This window comes from Xyrauchen texanus, chromosome 35 (genome assembly GCF_025860055.1).
Source record: "Xyrauchen texanus isolate HMW12.3.18 chromosome 35, RBS_HiC_50CHRs, whole genome shotgun sequence".
Classification (NCBI taxonomy): Eukaryota; Metazoa; Chordata; class Actinopteri; order Cypriniformes; family Catostomidae; genus Xyrauchen; species Xyrauchen texanus.
Genome location: NC_068310.1, coordinates 31,660,794 through 31,679,281, shown reverse-complemented (window position 1 = coordinate 31,679,281; position 18,488 = coordinate 31,660,794). Strand labels below are relative to the sequence as shown.

At 39.0% G+C, this 18,488-nt stretch overlaps 1 protein-coding gene across 1 annotated transcript; it reads right to left on the bottom strand.

Annotated features, from left to right (window-relative positions):
• Positions 1–1,291: 1,291 nt before the first annotated feature.
• LOC127628579 (low molecular weight phosphotyrosine protein phosphatase-like) lies at positions 1,292–17,758 on the bottom strand. Its single transcript, XM_052105352.1, has 5 exons — positions 17,714–17,758; positions 15,702–15,815; positions 11,696–11,757; positions 8,235–8,340; positions 1,292–1,426 (listed from the first exon to the last, which is right to left on the bottom strand). The coding sequence occupies exons 1-5, from the start codon at positions 17,756–17,758 to the stop codon at positions 1,349–1,351; spliced, it is 405 nt and encodes a 134-aa protein (XP_051961312.1). The 3' UTR covers positions 1,292–1,348.
• Positions 17,759–18,488: the final 730 nt, after the last annotated feature.

Below are 18,488 nucleotides of genomic sequence, written 5' to 3'. Positions count from 1 at the left end.
GAAAAACAATTTTCCAGTAATCTCACTATGGAAAAAAGGGATTGCCTTGGTTTTGAATTTTGTTTCTCATAAGATAATGAGACCCCTACTGATGTTTTTGTGTGACATGCCTCAATGGGGTTTACAAGTTGTGATGTGAAATAGTCATTTAGTCCACTTCAGTGCTCAACTTTTCTCCCAAAAACCCATTAACTGCATGAACGTTTATTTTTCTTCTGTTTGCCAGCAGATGTTTGTGAGACAGGTAGATCTTTGTGGTAAATCTGAGATCAAGACTATGAGTGTATGACTGTGAAATATATTCAGTATATTTTTACGTATATGATGTATAGTGACGAACAAAGTTATGTAAATATTGTAAAAATGAGACCTAAAATCCCTCAACAAACATATAAGCATCTAATGTACGATTGAATCGTTGGGATATGTATATTTAAAAGAAAATATATTTAAATAAATTATGATTGTTTAAACAATGATGTCCTTAATCAATATCGCAGAAAACACACCCATTTTCTGCAGTATATTTCATTGTGTCTCTCACTTTATCTTAGCATCAGAAAACATATTTTCATGAGAGTTAATGTTGTTTTATCACTCATGGTGGATGCTTTGAATGTTTATGCATTGGTGAATTTTGTCTTTAGCCACACCAAAGATAATAGTACTATATTGTTGCTAGTATCTTTGTAATAGTAGTAAAAATGATCATACCCTTAAAAAGGGTTATGTAGATAAAGCTATGGAGTGAGAGACAGGAAATGATTGGAGAAGAGATGGAAAAGCAGAGGAAATAAGACAATGGCACAGGAGGAAGTGTGTCTCGTCTAGATCCTAATTAATCCAAACCACTGGCACAACTATAATCATATTCAAAGAAATCAGAAAAAAAGACCGTTTATTAATGCAGAGCAGCGCTTCTATTCTAATGCAGTCTTAGAACAGCAAGCTATATGTTTAAAGAGTATTTTTTTTTTTTTGTAAAATTCTACAAAATATAAAACAAATTCTAAAAAGTTTTATGAGGTTTATGTTAGTAAGGAGAGAAAATAATTTTCATATTCAGTCGAGATTGAGCATTTATTTTGGTTCATTTCCTCTTCTCATTTCAGAAGAGGATACAGTTTTATCCATTTATATCTGCTTAAGCAAGCATCCTAATACCATATTTAAAAACGTATTTTACAAGTAAGACTCCTATTATTTGGTGTGCATGTTTTGGTTATTGAGAAACTTGATCACCGGGTGTGTATTTGCATTTGTGACAGATTGAAGTAGATATCAATTATTTTATGATGAGGTGAGATCTGTGTTTGAGGATCCAAGAGAGAGTCGATAAATGTGTTTGTTATGTGTGCTGCTCCAGAAAGGCTTTGCAGCACCTAACACACTGTTCATACACCGTCTGAAAGTCTTTATCACTCCCCTGCAAACAAAAACAAAAACAAAATTTAAAATTAAACTATAGTTGCAAGCAGAAAAGTCCAATCATGGCAGCAACAGACACATTGTCACTTCAACATGAAATGCATTGTCAGCCCATTTCAAAATTGAACAGGATGTTCAACCAGCTCTGAGGTGAATCACAACATTACAAACACTGATTTGAAGCAAAAAAGTATTTGAAAATCAGACAAAAAGACAACGCTACAAGGCTTAATGTCTTTAAAGAGGGAATGAACTAGAGTTGTGGTACTCGAGTTCGGACTTGAGTCTGAGTCAAGTTACATTTGTGTACATGTGTACATTTTTACTCGGACTTGACTGTCATGAGTCTGACTCAACTAAGGTGGGCACGAACCCAATACAAGAATGAACTACAATTCTGTTAAGCATAACTAAAGACATATTTAAATTAAAAACAATGACAAAACATAAAACTATTTACTTTAAGCCATTGATTACACTGATGATCCAAAACATTGACCACTCACAGGTGAAGCAAATAACGATGATCATCTCCTAACAAGGCCACACGTCAAGGTCTGGATAGATTAGATGGTAAGCAAACAATCAGTTCTCGTAGTCAACATGTTGCGTCTTTGACATTGGCCAAATTGTTATGGCCAGATGACTGGGTCAGAGCTTCTCTGAAACGGCAGGGCTCATGGTATGCTCACAATCAGCAGTGGTGAGAACCTACCGACAGTGGTAGGAGAGACAATCCTGAGACAGGGTGTTGGGCGCCTAAGGCCCATCAATGCACGAGGACAACTAAGGCTATCCCATCTGGTCCGAACCGAAAGAAGGTCTACTGTGGCACAAGTCACAGAAAATTTGAATGATGGTTACAGGAGAAAAATGTCAACACACAGCGCATCACAACCTGCTGTGTATGGGGCTGCATAGCCACAGACCGGACAGAGTGCGTCCACCGTCAAAAGCACCTACAATGGGCACGCGAGTGCTGGAACTGGACCTTGGAACAGTAGAAGAAGGTGGCCTGGTCCGATGAGTCCCTTTTTCTTTTATATCACGTGGACTGTTGTGTAACTGTGTGCCAGTGATGCACTGGGGGAAGACGACAAGCCGGTGGAAGGAGTGTGATGCTCTGGGCAAATGTTCTGCTGGGAAAACCCTGGGTCTGGCCATTAATGAGGACGTCAATTTGACATGTGCCACCAACCTAAACATCGTTGCAGACCAGGTACACCCCTTCATGGCAATGGTATTACCTGATGGCAGTGGCCTCTTTCAGCAGGAAAATGCGCCCTGCCACACTGCACACATTTTTCAGGAATAGTTTGAGGAAAATGATGAAGAGTTCAATGTGTTGCCCTGGCCTCCAAATTCCCCAGATCTCAATACGATTGAGCATCAGTTGGATGTGCTGGACCAACAAATCCGATCAATGGCGGCTCCACCTTGCAGATTACAGGACTTGAAGGATCTGCTGCTAATGTCTCGGTGCCAGACATCACAGGACACCTTCTGGGGTCTTATAGAATCCATAGATCGGCGGGTCGGCGCTATTTTGGCGGCATGCGGAAAACCAACTGCATATTAGGCGGGTGGTCATATTGTTTTGGCTCATCAGTGTATTAAGTATAGAAACAATACATTTTCATTTTAATGCAAAAAATTCCAGTATATACTGTTATTTAAGTAATTTGAAAGTGTAGGGAGTCCGTCTCGTTTAGGTCAATAAGTCGGCGTTCGCTGTAGAGCTTTTCTGCTGCAGTTTATTTGCTGCAGTTCTCTGAGATCTGATAGGTTGATAGGAGTTTAGCATTTTCCATCCTTGAGCCAAACAACAGGTTCTGTTAGCTCAGTTTCAACAGTTAAAATAATATAAGTGCCAGTGGGTCTCATCTTTGGACACCTTCAATACCCTCGGCCTCACCAAACACTTGTACGTTTTTGTCCAGTGTAGAGGCCAATTTTCTGCTATTCTGCAATAGCAGAAACACCTTCCCCTATCAGCCAGCTGGCTCTCAACCGCTCAATTAGCCAATGAAGGATAGAAATATTTAAGGAAGAGAGAGGAAACATCCAACTTTCCTCCGCCTTTGGCATTACACTTTGCAGCATTATTATTATAAGTATTATTATCTTCTCAGTACACAGCATGATGTTGGTCCACATGTGTTGGAAGCCTACACCCCATGGAGACATCTTCAAAATGTGTCCTTAATCACTCCCAGACTTCATCTTGTACCAAAAACTGAGTTTGTTGACCTCCACAGATGTCTCTCAAAGAGTTGGTGAGGTGTAAGGGATGATCTGATGGTTTCTAGGTTGTTTGGAGGAGGATTTATCATTATTTCAGTTAGGGTGGCCTATCAGGTTCTTTCCGATTTCTGTTTCTGTTTCTCAAGAAATAAAACCTTATCCCTGCCTATCATCTCTCATTATATGTTGTCTATTGCTCCCTTCCAAACATGAGCATTGTGCTTTTATTTGTAGGCTAATCAAAAGGAAAGAGTGAGACTTAGAGATAATTGTGTACCCTTAAACATTTTTTGACCAAACCGCTAAGACTTCCTCACCATTAATATCCAGAGATGGTTGATAACGGAGTAATGTAATAGACTATGCCTTAAACACAAACAGATACCCACAGTGGTGTCCTTGTCAACAACAGTAATAAGGATATATGACAACACAATGCATTAGATTGTCTCTGAACAGAGGACATGACGAAGTTTTTATCAAAGCACATGAAACCAAACAAGAAGCTCAGCGCATTCCAAAAAAACGTTCTCTAGTCTCCCTTCTTTACGCAATCAACGAATCTCAACCAACCACAACACACACAGTCAAACTTCCTTTACATAACCTCACTAAACTTTGCTCTCTGCATCCAAATTCACATACTGTCAGAGTATGTACTCTTTGATGAAGAACGAACTAAAAAAGTACATTCTTTAGTGCAGGTGAGAAGTATGAATACATTTCTGGACATACCTCATCCGGGAACATGGGCATTGTTCTGTGACCGAATATATGACAACCGTGAAAATAATTTGCTCTGGTTTTAATAAACAAGTACAATTTAACCACAAGGAACAACTTTCTTGGTATACACAACACTAATAGTTGAAAAGAGCCGCCCAACTTGTGGTTTTTGCCATTTTGGCATACAAATGGCATACTTACAGTTGTTTCTGCAGTATTACGATGGAATAGTAGAAAGTATTTCAACAGCAAAAAAAATCAAGTAATTTCCATAACCTACACAACACAAAATTTCTAAATATGTCATATAAAAAATTATTCTTCAAAACAATGATCAGGTTGGAAGATGCATTAAAATATTAAAGGACTATAACATAACTATACCATTAAAATGGAGTTATGGAAAACAACTAAATACGTGTATGAAATGATTTTCCGGACATTATTCAAAAGGAATTGCAAATTGTATTTGCAATTGCGTTTTCAATTTGTGGACGCATAAAATGTGACATAATCCAAACGCAATTGCAAATCGCGCATTACGGTTTGCATTTTCGTTTAAGCGAACGCACAGTGACTGCCAGATTTCAAATGGAAAAGCAAAGTCCGTTTGCAACTGTGTTTCCCATATCTTACGAGTTTTGGCCCTGTCATATTTAAATAGCAATTTCAATTACCACGTCTGCTTTTTCACTTTCTCAGCGTCGCGTATGTAGCCAGCCAAAACTCAAATGGAATACTAATTCCCTTAGTATTTCCATTGATGCCTTACACGAAACCTGTCAATCAGGGTCAAGGGTGGGATTATGCTATGGGGCGTGTTTGTCTTGGGAAGTGACGTCACTCACAGTCGACGGTCAAGAGTCATTATATAAACAAGCATTAAAAGTAATGGACCAGAAATCTGTAAGATGGCATCACTGCATCATTCTAAGGAAGCATAATATCTTGAGTTTTGACAGTTTTGTAAATTTTTCTTTTTAAAACTAATTTTTAAGTATGTGAACAACATTGCACCAGAAATATTCTGTCAACTAGTACATAAACAAAAGAGCTGAATAAGAACTAGAGGCACAATAAGTGGAAACTATAGCCGCAAAACGTAGAACAACATTTGGTCAGACATCATTTTCAGTAAGAGGCATACATTTGTGGAATGCATCTGAAATTAAAACATTGACAGACTTCAAGGTTTTTAATACACATTTAAAGCAATGGCTGAAACTGAAACAACTTTGTGAACACTGACTGTACAGGACATAACACAATGCATACAAACATAATGTTGCATATGTGAGCACGCACAGACATATGCACACTTTTGTGTTCTTGTATTGTTAAATGTGTCTAGACTTTGATTTATAGTGACTTCCACATCTACTTAAGCCCATATCTTATTTCATACATGGGATGTATTTGTTGTATGTATTTTATTAATTATAAATCTTAAACTCAATATTGACAGGTTTCCGTGTAAGGCATCAATGGAAATACTAAGGGAATTAGTATTCCATTTGAGTTTTGGCTGGCTACATACACGACGCTGAGAAAGTGAAAAAGCAGACGTGGTAATTGAAATTGCTATTTAAATATGACAGGGCCAAAACTCGTAAGATATGGGAAACACAGTTGCAAACGGACTTTGCTTTTCCATTTGAAATCTGGCAGTCACTGTGCGTTCGCTTAAACGAAAATGCAAACCGTAATGCGCGATTTGCAATTGCGTTTGGATTATGTCACATTTTATGCGTCCACAAATTGAAAACGCAATTGCAAATACAATTTGCAATTCCTTTTGAATAATGTCCGGAAAATCATTCCATATACGTGATCTAATGGTTCTCTTTGTGTAATAATTATACAGTAAGTTGATCTGAAACCGTAAATGTACTAGATCCAAATCTAGTCAGACTCATATGAACAGATGTAGTCAGACTTGTATGAAATAGTGACTGTGAGCTGAATCCAAAGACATTTCATAATCTCAATTTCACAAGGAGTTATATGTTCTTTTATGGTGTTTAGACAGCCATTGGATCAAAGGCTTAGGATTCACTGGACTGGATATTCCATAGCCTCTGTGATGTATTTAGTGATTAGCTCATAAGGATTCTGTATTTTTTTGGGAATTTATGGCCTCTTGCAAATATTATTAGGAGGAGGGATCCAAGAGGAAATGTTGAGGAGAGGGGAAGGGAATGGGATTGTGAAACCTTGCAAGCTGGATTCAAACCAGTGTTATCAGCATGAGCTCCATAACTTAATGAGTGCATTTACATAGACACCAGAAAGCCGCGTATTGCGAGACACGCCACTTACTGAGAGAAATCTGCATTCCTGTTTACATGTACTGTATAAGCAGCATAATCTAAACTTGTGTTTGCATGCGGCTTCGTGAGAAAGCAGCGTTCTCCATAGTAGCGTATTATCCCCGCGATGCTTGTGTAAACAAACACAGTGTTTGTTTCCTTAACTGTCTGTTGCATCCTGCAGCGGAATTGCGCAGCAATAGTGGGGTTTTCTCTGTTATATAAAACACCGGTATTCCCCCAATGTACGAGTGCATATGCGGAGGTAAGGCACATTCAATCATTTACACTGTCGTTTATAAATGAGCAGATTATTGCAGGGGTCGTTTTGACATGGAGAGCCATTTTTTATTTTCCTGGTCAATGGCTGTGCCAATGCCAGTTTATTTTTCATTAAGAATGATTTATCAGCATAATAGTTTGAGTGAAAATTTTGTGCAAAACATGATGATTATGATATAATCATGATTATGAAATGAATTTTCACAGAGCATCTTAAGTGCTTTAATGAAAGAAAACCTGTCCTTTTGTGCAAAATGAGTTAACACAGTTAATGTCACAAATTTGCTCATTTGATTGCTGATCACAAAATTGTGTGGAATCTTAAATATTTCTTATATTATATTATTGTCATCATGTAATCACTAGCACGAAAGCAACAGCGAGAGAGGAGCAGGCCATTTTATTCATATGGCATTTTTCGCACCTGCATTCCAATCTACATCATGTTTTAATCGTTTAATATAATTTTCAGTGTGACCATGGTTTAAGGAGGGTGTATCTGTATGCTGGGTTGAAAATCTCAAGGATTAATAATGGAGTTTTTCTTATTACATCACGTGTTGTTCTGAAAGCAAAAAGAAACTAAAGAGACACGCAATGTAGGCTGTCATCCCTGCAGACTGACCAAGGGAAAGCAGGCGTGCAAATTTATATAAATAAAATAGTCTATTACTCTCTCACCGTTGCTGGCGTGCCATTAATTACCCCTCTGCACGCCAATGCTGGCATAGGTTTCTGACCCCTGGATTATTGTGTATGTGCTTTCCCTACTGTACTCCCGGAAATGTTGAAGTATTTCTGCTTTGTTAACTTTTGTTCGGCTCCATCCGATTACGGGTGTTACCCCGGTCTGTTCACGCACATGCGCACTCTTCAAACAACTGTGAGAATGCCGCTTACTCTATGTGTTCACATGGCCAGATAAGCTGTGTTCTCCGGGAGAAAATTAGGTGTGTTAAACCGCTTTCTCATAATCCCTTAAGTGGCATAAGGAAACCCATATTTTCACTTACATGCCGTTTCGGAAAGCCACATTCTGCAAACACCCAAAAATAAACGGGTGTATGTAAATGGGGTCAATGTGTCAGACAGAATTAGCATTTTTGGGTGAACAATCCTTTTAATTTGCACATGCGATTCTATATTTAAAAACTGTTCCATTTGGAGTATCTACAAACATACAATGTGCTGTTTTTACATTTGCCAATGTTTGGGGCTGAACCTGCTGTGCGTGTGTGTACTTACATAGTAAGGGTCTTGGATAATCAGTTGTTTTTCAGGGTCGTAAAAGCCGAGCAGCTCAATCTTGGATTTACACTTTTTCACGCTGCTTACCTTCTTGTTCAGATCTCTGCGAAAAATGTACACACACATTAGATATTGTGCAGCCAGTGGACTGATGCATAATCATATCAATGAAAGCCTTTCTACACTTCACTCAGTTCTTGCAGTCTAATTCATGAATGTGATGAGCTTGAGCACCAATGAAACCTGACAGGTTTAGTCTGTTCTTTCTCTAAAAGCCCTCCAAGACCAAGACACACATTCCAATGCACACACAATTAAAACAAAATAAAAAAAACGTTTTTTAAAAAATAGCCACACACTAACCCCTGGGGACTGATAACTGTTGTGGCCGATCATGAATGACTAGAATATACTGCAGCTTATAACTACAAATGGTACATTGTTCTGTGATCCTTTTCCATTGGGGGTTTCCAGTATAGCGGAGGCCTGAAAGGGAACACAACCAGACTTCACTCTATAAAAATCCCTAATTTTACCAGATGTCCAGTAGGCTAAGGGATCTTTTAAACCGTTTATTCACATTTAGTGAGACTTTGTAAAAAATGATGCAGAAATGCAAGTATAAATGCATCTTTGGGCCTTTTGCTTACTTTTTAGGGTGCCCGAGTTTAACCTACAGTATGCACCTACAACCTATTTTCTCAAGATCGATTCTTAAATCCTGAAAACGATATTATACTCAACCCTCTACGATTCAAGATAATTACTCACATATGTGATCCAATTTTGTGCTATGCAACCAAACGAACCAAACCTACAAACAACACTTAGAGAAATCAGAGAGTAGATGGGGCAATCCAATTTGAAAATTAGCATCACTATGCCCAACTTAAGCCAGGTTCACACTGAACAGTATTTGTAGTTTTGGCCATGTTTTTACATTTACATTTACATTTATGCATTTGGCAGACGCTTTTATCCAAAGCGACTTACAGTGCATTTATTACAGGGACAATCCCCGGAGCAACCTGGAGTTTAGTCCCTTGCTCAAGGACACAATGGTGGTGGCTGTGGAGATTGAATCAGTGTGCCATATGCAACAAATTTCATTTGATCGTCAAAGATTTGTCATAGGGCAAAACTGGCAGTCTTTGATCGATAATTGTGACATGATCCCCGACCTCTGATTAACTGCCTTTGAATCTTAGCATCTTAGAAATTTTGCAACACAGTCTTGCAGTGTGACTGCTCCTACGACAGCCAAAATACAAGCCAACACTTTCAATCGGGATGATTAGGACCAAACTCTTAGCTACGATGTGTACAGTCTGACATAATTGAACAGTGTGTCATGGCCTTTATCCAAGATCTCATTGGGATCATATGGTGCTGCCTGACAAGCAATAATCATAAAGATCTAACCCAAATCAACTCCTCCAGAAGCACTAATGCTCAACGGTCTGGACCACGTGCACTCACTGCTAGGCCATGGCTCCAACATAGAGATCATTTTGATTAGTCATTTATCACATGCTTTCTTATTCAAAGAGACTTGTGGTACCACTTACAGTACCCTGGGTAACAAAGGGGTTAACAAAGGGGTCTTGCTCAAGAGCACATTTGCAATGGAGGGTCTCATTAACTATACAGTTCAGGGATCACCCCTTCCCGGTTTGAACCTATGACCTTTTGGATTACCAGCTCAGGTCTCTAAGCATTTAGCCAAACACCCCTATACAGATGCAGCCATAGGGAACGGGGAATATACAAAAATTGATTACTTCAGTTGTATATTTTTAACCTTGATTAATCCAAGAAAGATATCCATAGCTTAACTCAATGGCCAGTTTTTGTGATTTCAAGATGGCTAGGTGTCAGTCCATTGTGCTGAACATCAGGAGAAGAGAAAAGCAGAGACCAAGGACCACAGAGCAAAGACGAGGAATCTAAAGAACTCAGTAATCTTCTTAATAAGCACTAGAACTAGCATGAACATGTGACTCCGACAATATCCCCCTACATCCCGCCCGACAGAAAAGCGACCCTCCTGTCCTGTCTACTTCATTCCCTCTATATTCACTTTCTTCCTCACTTTTTCTTCCCCCTTTCACCAATAAAAGCAACTTAGAGCCACAACTACTTTTTTGTGATGACTTTGACCTACTCTCAGCCTTGGACTGTATACCCATGAACCATTTCATGCATGTTGCACAAAATTGCAAGGGCTGATATCAACTGTTCAAGTTAGATTTTTGTAGTAGTTAGCATATTGATGTGCTTGTAAATGTACTTACAACATTTTTTTATATATTCAAGAGTTAAGTTTAAGACAGTTTGTAGCTCCTATGCCGTGCTCTCAAGTTTATATCAGATTTACCCGACCCAAAGTTAGATGCAACAAACAGAACAGTACACAGGTGTCTTGAGGTGCATTTTTAAAATGTAGGTTATAATGTAGGTTTTAACTTGAAAGTGCGTCTTAAAAACATGGCATTACAGTATGAAACACTAAAAATAAAACAGCAAGACATGGCACTCGACCACATGTGTACATAGAAAAACAATAGAAAAACAGCACAGACAAGTGTGTAAACGTTTGTGCAAGGGCTGTTTAGACCGAATATGTTCTTGCCTTTAAAAAAGCTAGACACAGCACAACGAATGGAACAGAATGCATGTGTCTCAGGGTGTGTTTTAAGAAAGTTGACGTTATTTGAACTTGACACGTCATCTTAAAAACCGGGCACCAAAGCTCTTAGGGCACCAGTGAAAGCTTTGTTGGTGAGTTTGATGGATAAAAATGCATAAGATACATTTGAGTGTCTGGAAAGAGCTGGGTCAACTTGAAATCAAGAGGAAATTGGATCTTGGACCATTACTTTCGCAAACACTTGTTCATTAATCGCAGAATTCTCTGATGTAGTGCATACTAAAAGCCAAAGTATACTTTGGTTTTCTGCGTGCGTGAGGTGTAAACTAAACAAAATAATAAGTAAAAAGTATACCCTAGCCTTAAGTGTGTAAGCGCCATTGGCCGCATGGCTTCTTTTTCTTTTTTTAAATGTAAAACCTCTTCAATTTCATTCTGTGCTTTTAGACTTACTCTGCTCGACAGATATGTGATATATTTCTTTCAATCGGTTTCTTTCTTGCTCAGTTTCTGCACATCAATCAGCATTCAGAGAGGCAAAGTAAGGTCGTGAGTTGGTAGTTTGAATCTGTTCCCACATTTGGCAAAAGCAATAATTAAGAGTAATTATTATGAATCCCACCCCAAGGGACTCATTGCTGCCCATTATTTTGTTACTTGTAAACTCAACAAGACACAGGGGAACCCCAGTCCAAATGTTTGGCAGATGTTTCTTTCAAGTTCTCCCTCTGAGATAGAATAAAACTAGCAATAAATAAAAATAAATGCTACTTCTAAAACTAAAGTTGAGTCAAACAGACACACACACCTTAAGTTGCTTTCGTCCATGCAGAGGATGTGATCAAACGTCATAAAGTCATCTTTGGTGACCTAAGAAATAAGGAGACTGTATGAGATAAACAAACCTGCAAGACTTGATTTTTGTTGTCCAGATGTGACCCATTGGGCACGGGCCAATGGTCCGGCCTGCATCCACTCCTCCCTATTATTTCTCTCCAATTCTTCCTGTCTCTCAACAAAAGAGGCAATTCAGCATCATGCAGAGCACGTCGCTGGTTTGGACAAGCTCCATGGAACTTGAGCAAAGGGCTGGACTGTGGACATGCTTTCTTTCTAAGTTCGAACATTCACTGCTCTCGTTCAACACACGGAATTATGAAATGGATCAAAGCACATCTGTGGATGTCTTTACATATGTTGAGCAACAACAGGCATGATTCTTCTGGGACGGCATTGCAAAAAGTCATGATAGGAATATATCTTTTCAAATAAGGATAAGGATAGTACGCCCAAAAATGAAAGTTCTGTCATTATTTAGGCTACTCACCCATGTGTTGTTACAAACCCTTAAGATGTTTTTTTCTTCTGTAGAACACAATTTTCACTTTCATAGCACTGGCAAAAAGATGCAATGAAAGACTAAGATTCAGCCTAACATCTCCTTTTGTGTTCCATATGAAAGTCATATGGGTTTGGAACAACAGAATTGAGTTGTTTGGGTGAACTATCCTTTTAACATCCAAATAAAGTACACAATGCCTGTTTGGCTTGAGTTGGACCACTGAAAATCACATTAGTTTTCTTGTACACTGTAAACGTGGTTGTGGGATCTGTTGATTTGTGTGAGGTCAACATAACAAACATGTCTTTAGCGTGAGCTCAGCTATGTATATCCTCGTATGAACCTGACCTCTAAAGGCCAAGCTAAAGCCTGCCACATGACTAGAATATTTAACTGACAGATTGAGTAAGTGGGAGGAAGGAACGCTAAGAGTTTCACTCAATCTGAGAATATGTCAATAAAGGCAAAGGTGATGCAGCGGCCAAATAATTGTATTGCAAGTTTCAATGATGTTGCAATATTCTTGTAGCACCAATTAAGTTCTGTTTTGTTTACCATCTCAATTGCCACTTTTTCACCATCACAGTGTCAGAACAGTTTTTACAGTTTACACCAAAGAAGAGATTCTGAGCAAAACAATCTTATTCGGCCCATTAAACCTGTAGGTGACCCGGAACCAGTAAGATCACATGCCAAGGGGCGGATAATGTCACCAAATTGATTTTAAAACAATGTAAATGCAAAACAAATCTAGATGGTACAAAACTGCATTATAACAGATACAGTTTAGCAGAGTTGATCAACTGGAATTAAAATGAATGGGAGGACTGGAACCCACAACGGCCAACTGATGTAGAAAAGAAAGTCCTGCAGTTCAGTTAAGCGTGTTATATCATATTTTAGATACAGACATCATCTGTCAGTCAACTCAAAAACGCATATGCGTGGGGACCTGGGAAGCTCAGCAAGTAAAGACGCTGACTACCAACCCTGGAGTCGCGAGTTCGAATCCAGGGCATGCAGAGTAACTCCAGTTGTTTTCTAAGCTAGGGTGGGTAGAGTCACGTTGGGTTAACCTGCTCGTGGTCGCCATAATGTGGTTCTTGCTCTCGGTGGGGCACGTGGCGAGTTGTGCATGGATGCCGCCAAGAATAGTGTGAAGCCACCACACGTGCTATGTCTCCGTGGTAACGCGCTCAACAAGACACGTGATAAGATGCTCAGACTAACGGTCTCAGACGCAGAGGCAAATGAGATTTGTCCTCCACCACCCAGATTGAGGCGAGTCACTACGCCACCATGAGGACTTAGAGTGCATTGGGAATTGGGCATTCCAAATTGGGGAGAAAAGGAGAGAAAATCCCCCCAATTGTAAAATCAATAGTAAAGCACAATTTATGACACCAGTGTTATCAGATTTTACTGCTGGTTTGAAATATGTTCTTTGATCGTAATATTGACCAACAATTTAGGAAATTTCGATTTTTCCTCATTCAAGTAGATAGGAGCTGTACATTTATGTTGTTTGTTTACTTTGAAAATAGTGGCCCAGCCAGCCCAGGACCTTTCCAAAGATAGCCGCCGAGTGGACTGACTTGCCATGAAATGGACTTTGACTCTAATCAACAAATCTGTTAACACTTCAAGTGGCCAATGCAATGTCCGTTTACTTGACGGGCACCCTGCTCCTATTTTTGTTGTGCAGCACATCTACTCAAGACAAAAAAATTTTCCCATCTGAACTCAAATTCTTTTGTTTATAAATATCATGTTTGTAAAATGATTACTAGGAAATGTATGTAATGTTATTATACATATGTACTGTAAAAATACGCACACAAAGATTGTATTGATTTTACCTATTTATCGGTGCCAATAGTTGCTTTTTGAAACTATCGTTATCTGTAAAATCTGTTTATTTAGGACCCTTTGTCTGTGCCCGTCATAGTAAGGAAGAAAAATATATATATATATATATATATATTTTTTTTAAATCTATTTTAAAAACTATAGGCTGATTAATTGGTTATTGGCCTATCCCACCACCTTAGTTATCGGCAAAATCCACCATTGGTCGACCTCTATACTGTATATTACTGTGGCAGGGCGGCAGGTCGTGATCCTACACACCCGGTCCCGTATTAGGCTAATTAAGCCTCCAAGGGATAAAGGACGACTACAGAGGATCGTGCGGGAGATAGAGATCGTTTACGGACATGTCCGTCATGTGTAACGTGATCAATGGAAAGGAGGATGCGAGAACCGTCTTGACGATATAAATAATAGTTTTAATGATAAACTTAAAAGACAACATAAACACACACGACGGACATGTCCGTAAACGATCTCTCTCTCCCGCACGATCCTCTGCAGTCGACCTTTATCCCTCGGAGGCTTAATTAGCCTAATACGGGACTGGGTGTGCAGGATCACGACCCGGCCCTGCCCTCCGCCCTGCCACAATTGCATTATAGCCAGCTCATGAAATTTGCTTAATTAAATTCTTTATAGTAAAAGTTCTCAAAACTCTTAAAAAAAGACTTGTGAACAAAAGGCCATGATTCACTATGTTTGTATGTGGGAAGGTTATGTAGTAATGTAGTCAGTTACGTCATGGTTAATATCGCAAGTCAGTGAGAGCATTTACACGCTGATAACATGTGTGGTCATGTAGACACCTTACAACTTTCCTTGATTGGGGTAAGGTCTTTTTTTTATTAATAAGCTGATTTTTTTTGTGTGTGTGTGTGTATTTTTATGCATGTAAACACACTCCGTTTCTGGGAGAGATCGTAGTCGTCCCCCATACCCCTCATCCCTTTCCAAGAACCATCAACATTTTGGTGAAAAAAGAGGTATTGTCTTAACAATAGAACAGATGATGTCTTTATGATTTATGTGCTATGAATGACAATTTAATAACATATTACAGAGAAACTGTGCTCTATGAAAACACACACCAAACATTATTTGGAAGGCAATTCAAAACAAACTCTGTCCAGAAATTTTTGGAAAGTGCATGATAAAAATGGTTAAAGCACAGGGGGAGATGCAGAAGAGGGAGAGGTTCAGAGGTCAAAGGCAGCGAGACAGTGGATGCCTGTCGAAATCAATTATAGGCAAGTAAAAAAAAAAATAGTAAAGGAAAAAAGATAAAGTAACTTTTATATGTTCAGTGTATGATAAAGATAAAATGCTTTTTATTGTAATCAGGCAGCCCTAGTTTATAGGTTCTTCTACTTTTTTCCATTAATCTGTAACTCACAAACACAAAATCCCACATCTGCAATACCTGTCGTGCCCTGTGATCTGTCTCTATGCCATGCTTCCTGAGGCAGGCCAGACCACTGGCATCAGGAGCGCTGGCAATATTCCAATCAGAGTCTGCACCAGAATCTATAACCCACTGTAACACACACAGAAAACACGGTTCTAGCGTTGAGTGCTAATGACAGTCAGGACCCCACCGTACCTGCCGAGCCACGTGCCTCATGGACACGCCTTGTCTCTTCATGCAAGCCAGGCCGCGGTGATCCGGGGAGTTTCCGATCTCATAGGTAGATGTGGCAGCACTGTCTATTCTCCACTGAAGACACATACACATTAACACAGCATTGATAATGCAAGCAGCTCAGTGTACATGGCAGATTATATGCATAAACATGCACAAACGCACACAAATTAAAGCATATATAAAAACTGGGTTAGTAGCGATGCAAGTGTTTGCAGCTTCTGAATGCAGCATTAAGTGCAAAACATAATCTAGGCAAGTATGTAAATGGAAACACTTCTGACTATACAAGCTTGTTTTCATGTGTCAATGCTTTTCGAAATGTGCCAGAATCCAATTTGAAACGTAATGTAAGTATGTGCTGGATTCTCAGTGTTGCCAAATGAGGCACTATATCAGGCATTGGCATAAATGTCTTCTATGGTTTATTTTCTCTGTCAGGTCAATAACTGTCAAGGTGAAGCAACAGTTTAAAGAGAATATTTATGAGCAAGTTAGTTTAACATTTGGCATTTTATTATTCTAATAGGCAGCAATAAACACTCGGTTTAATGGCACAGAAAAAAAACGAGTACAGAGATTTGCTACCGCCACAGTAATACAACAATGTATGATAAAATGTACAACAGGACTGTGCACTGAGCTGGCAGTGCATCAGCCAAGCACTCGTAACTATATTTACGAACTTGCATAGAATCTGTTTCTGGCTTTAAATTTACAGGCTGGAATGCATTTGATACCATTACTTTGTACTTTGGCTGACAAGGCTTATGATTTGTCAGACTCTCATAAGTGAAGTCAAACTAATATAAAAATACTCTTTTGCTAGAGTAACTGTCACAGATGATTTGATTCTTAAAGGGGTCATGACATGAGAAACCAAATTTGCCTTGATCTTTTGGTATATAAGAGGTCTTTGTATCATTAAAACGTCCTGCAAGTTTAATATTTTAAGACGTCCTCCCCATTCTAAACGAATCATTTATTTAATCAAGCTCAAAATACAGCTCGTTCTGGATTCATGGTTAGAAGTGACGTGACGGTTAGAAGTGACGTACCAGCGTTTGCATATGACCGCCTCCAGCACAAGATAACTACGCTTTAAGCGCAAGACAACTACGCTCATTTCAGTATCGCCGTCGCCTCACAAGTGTTCAGTCGATGGACAGCGAGCTCTGACAGAGACTACTTGTGCACAGGAAAATTACGATGCCACACAGATGTGCTGTTCCTGGCTGTGGTCAAACAAAACCTCTGAATAAGCTGCCGAAAGATCCAGACGTCAGGGAAAAATGGATGCAGTTTATTTTTTGCGGACGTCCCAGTCACGGCAGTGTTAACTTAAGCGTTTGTTCTGTACATTTTAAGGATGACTGTTTTGAGAACAAATCTCAATATGATGCTGGCTTTGCCAGAAAACTGTTGCTCAAAGATAAGTCCGTGCCGACTATTCTGGGAACAACGACGACGCAAACTGTAAGTAATCTATTTTAAACTTTAAACTACTTTTTAAAGCGCAATTTCATTCATTATGAATAATCACAGTGTTTTTACTTAGTTTACTTGCATATTGTTCTGGCTGGGAGCGTCAATAATTGATACATGGGCACTGACGTTAGCCAATCATAACAGTGGGCGTTAACACTGAAGTCTTAAATGGAAAACGCCCCCAAAACAGACTGTTTGAATCAGAGGATGAGAAACAGGGTGGGAAAAGGTCATAAATCACTAGATTTTAAAAGTTTTTCTTAAAAAAAAAATATATTAATACTATAATTGCACCTAAGGGAACATAATAATACAATAAAAAAACCCATGTCATGACCCCTTTAAAGAGAGCATTAAAAAGTTACTGCTGAACCCTACGATCTTGCCAGCTGCATTTTCCAGCCTTCTCCTACAGGGATGAGGTTCTGGGCAATCAAGACAAAAGCAACAAAACTTCTTTCCAAAACTGAAAAGGTCAATATTACCTGGCCAATAAAACTGATAATTGTGATGCTGACAGTTTCATTCATGAGCCAAGATGCTGCTAGGCCAACTGTACTTCAAAATACTTTCCTTTGCAAAGTTCTTGCCAATGTCAGTATGTTACCTACGACAATATATATTGATCAATTTATCATTCCATACACATGATCGTGGACACATTGATGGGTGATAAATACAATAAAATGCCAGCAGTTACAATCCATACTCTTTCAATTAGACATTTAACGAGTTTATTGGTGGTTGGGGGGGGGGAGACGTGTTCATTAATGTGTCAAATGGATGAAATCGGCGAGGGTTTTATGCATTTGCCGGTAGAAAAACTCGTGTCAGCTTTCATTCACTGAATGCAGCCAGTGAAACGGTGATTAATGGTGACAGTTTGGCTGTTGTTTCTGACAAATGTGTAAATTATTTTCGTACTGCCCACTTAAACATCAGATTAAAGTTAAAGATGATCTCTCGATAGTTTATAAACGTTCTTACCCAAACACACAAACAACACCGACTTTCCACTGGGGGCCGCCATATTGGTGTGTCTAAAGTGATGCCAGCGTCACCGATGCGGGCTGCCCGCCATTACGCCTGATTCAAATTCACCATAAACCCCACAGCTTTAATTAAAGGTTTGATAATGCTTTTTACGGACATAAATTGACTTTTTGAGTGAAAGTGGTTTAGTTTCTGTTATTAATTTATAAGTTTAGTTTGTGTGGGTTTCATTTGTCTGTAAAATATAAGGGTGTTCCATGACACAAA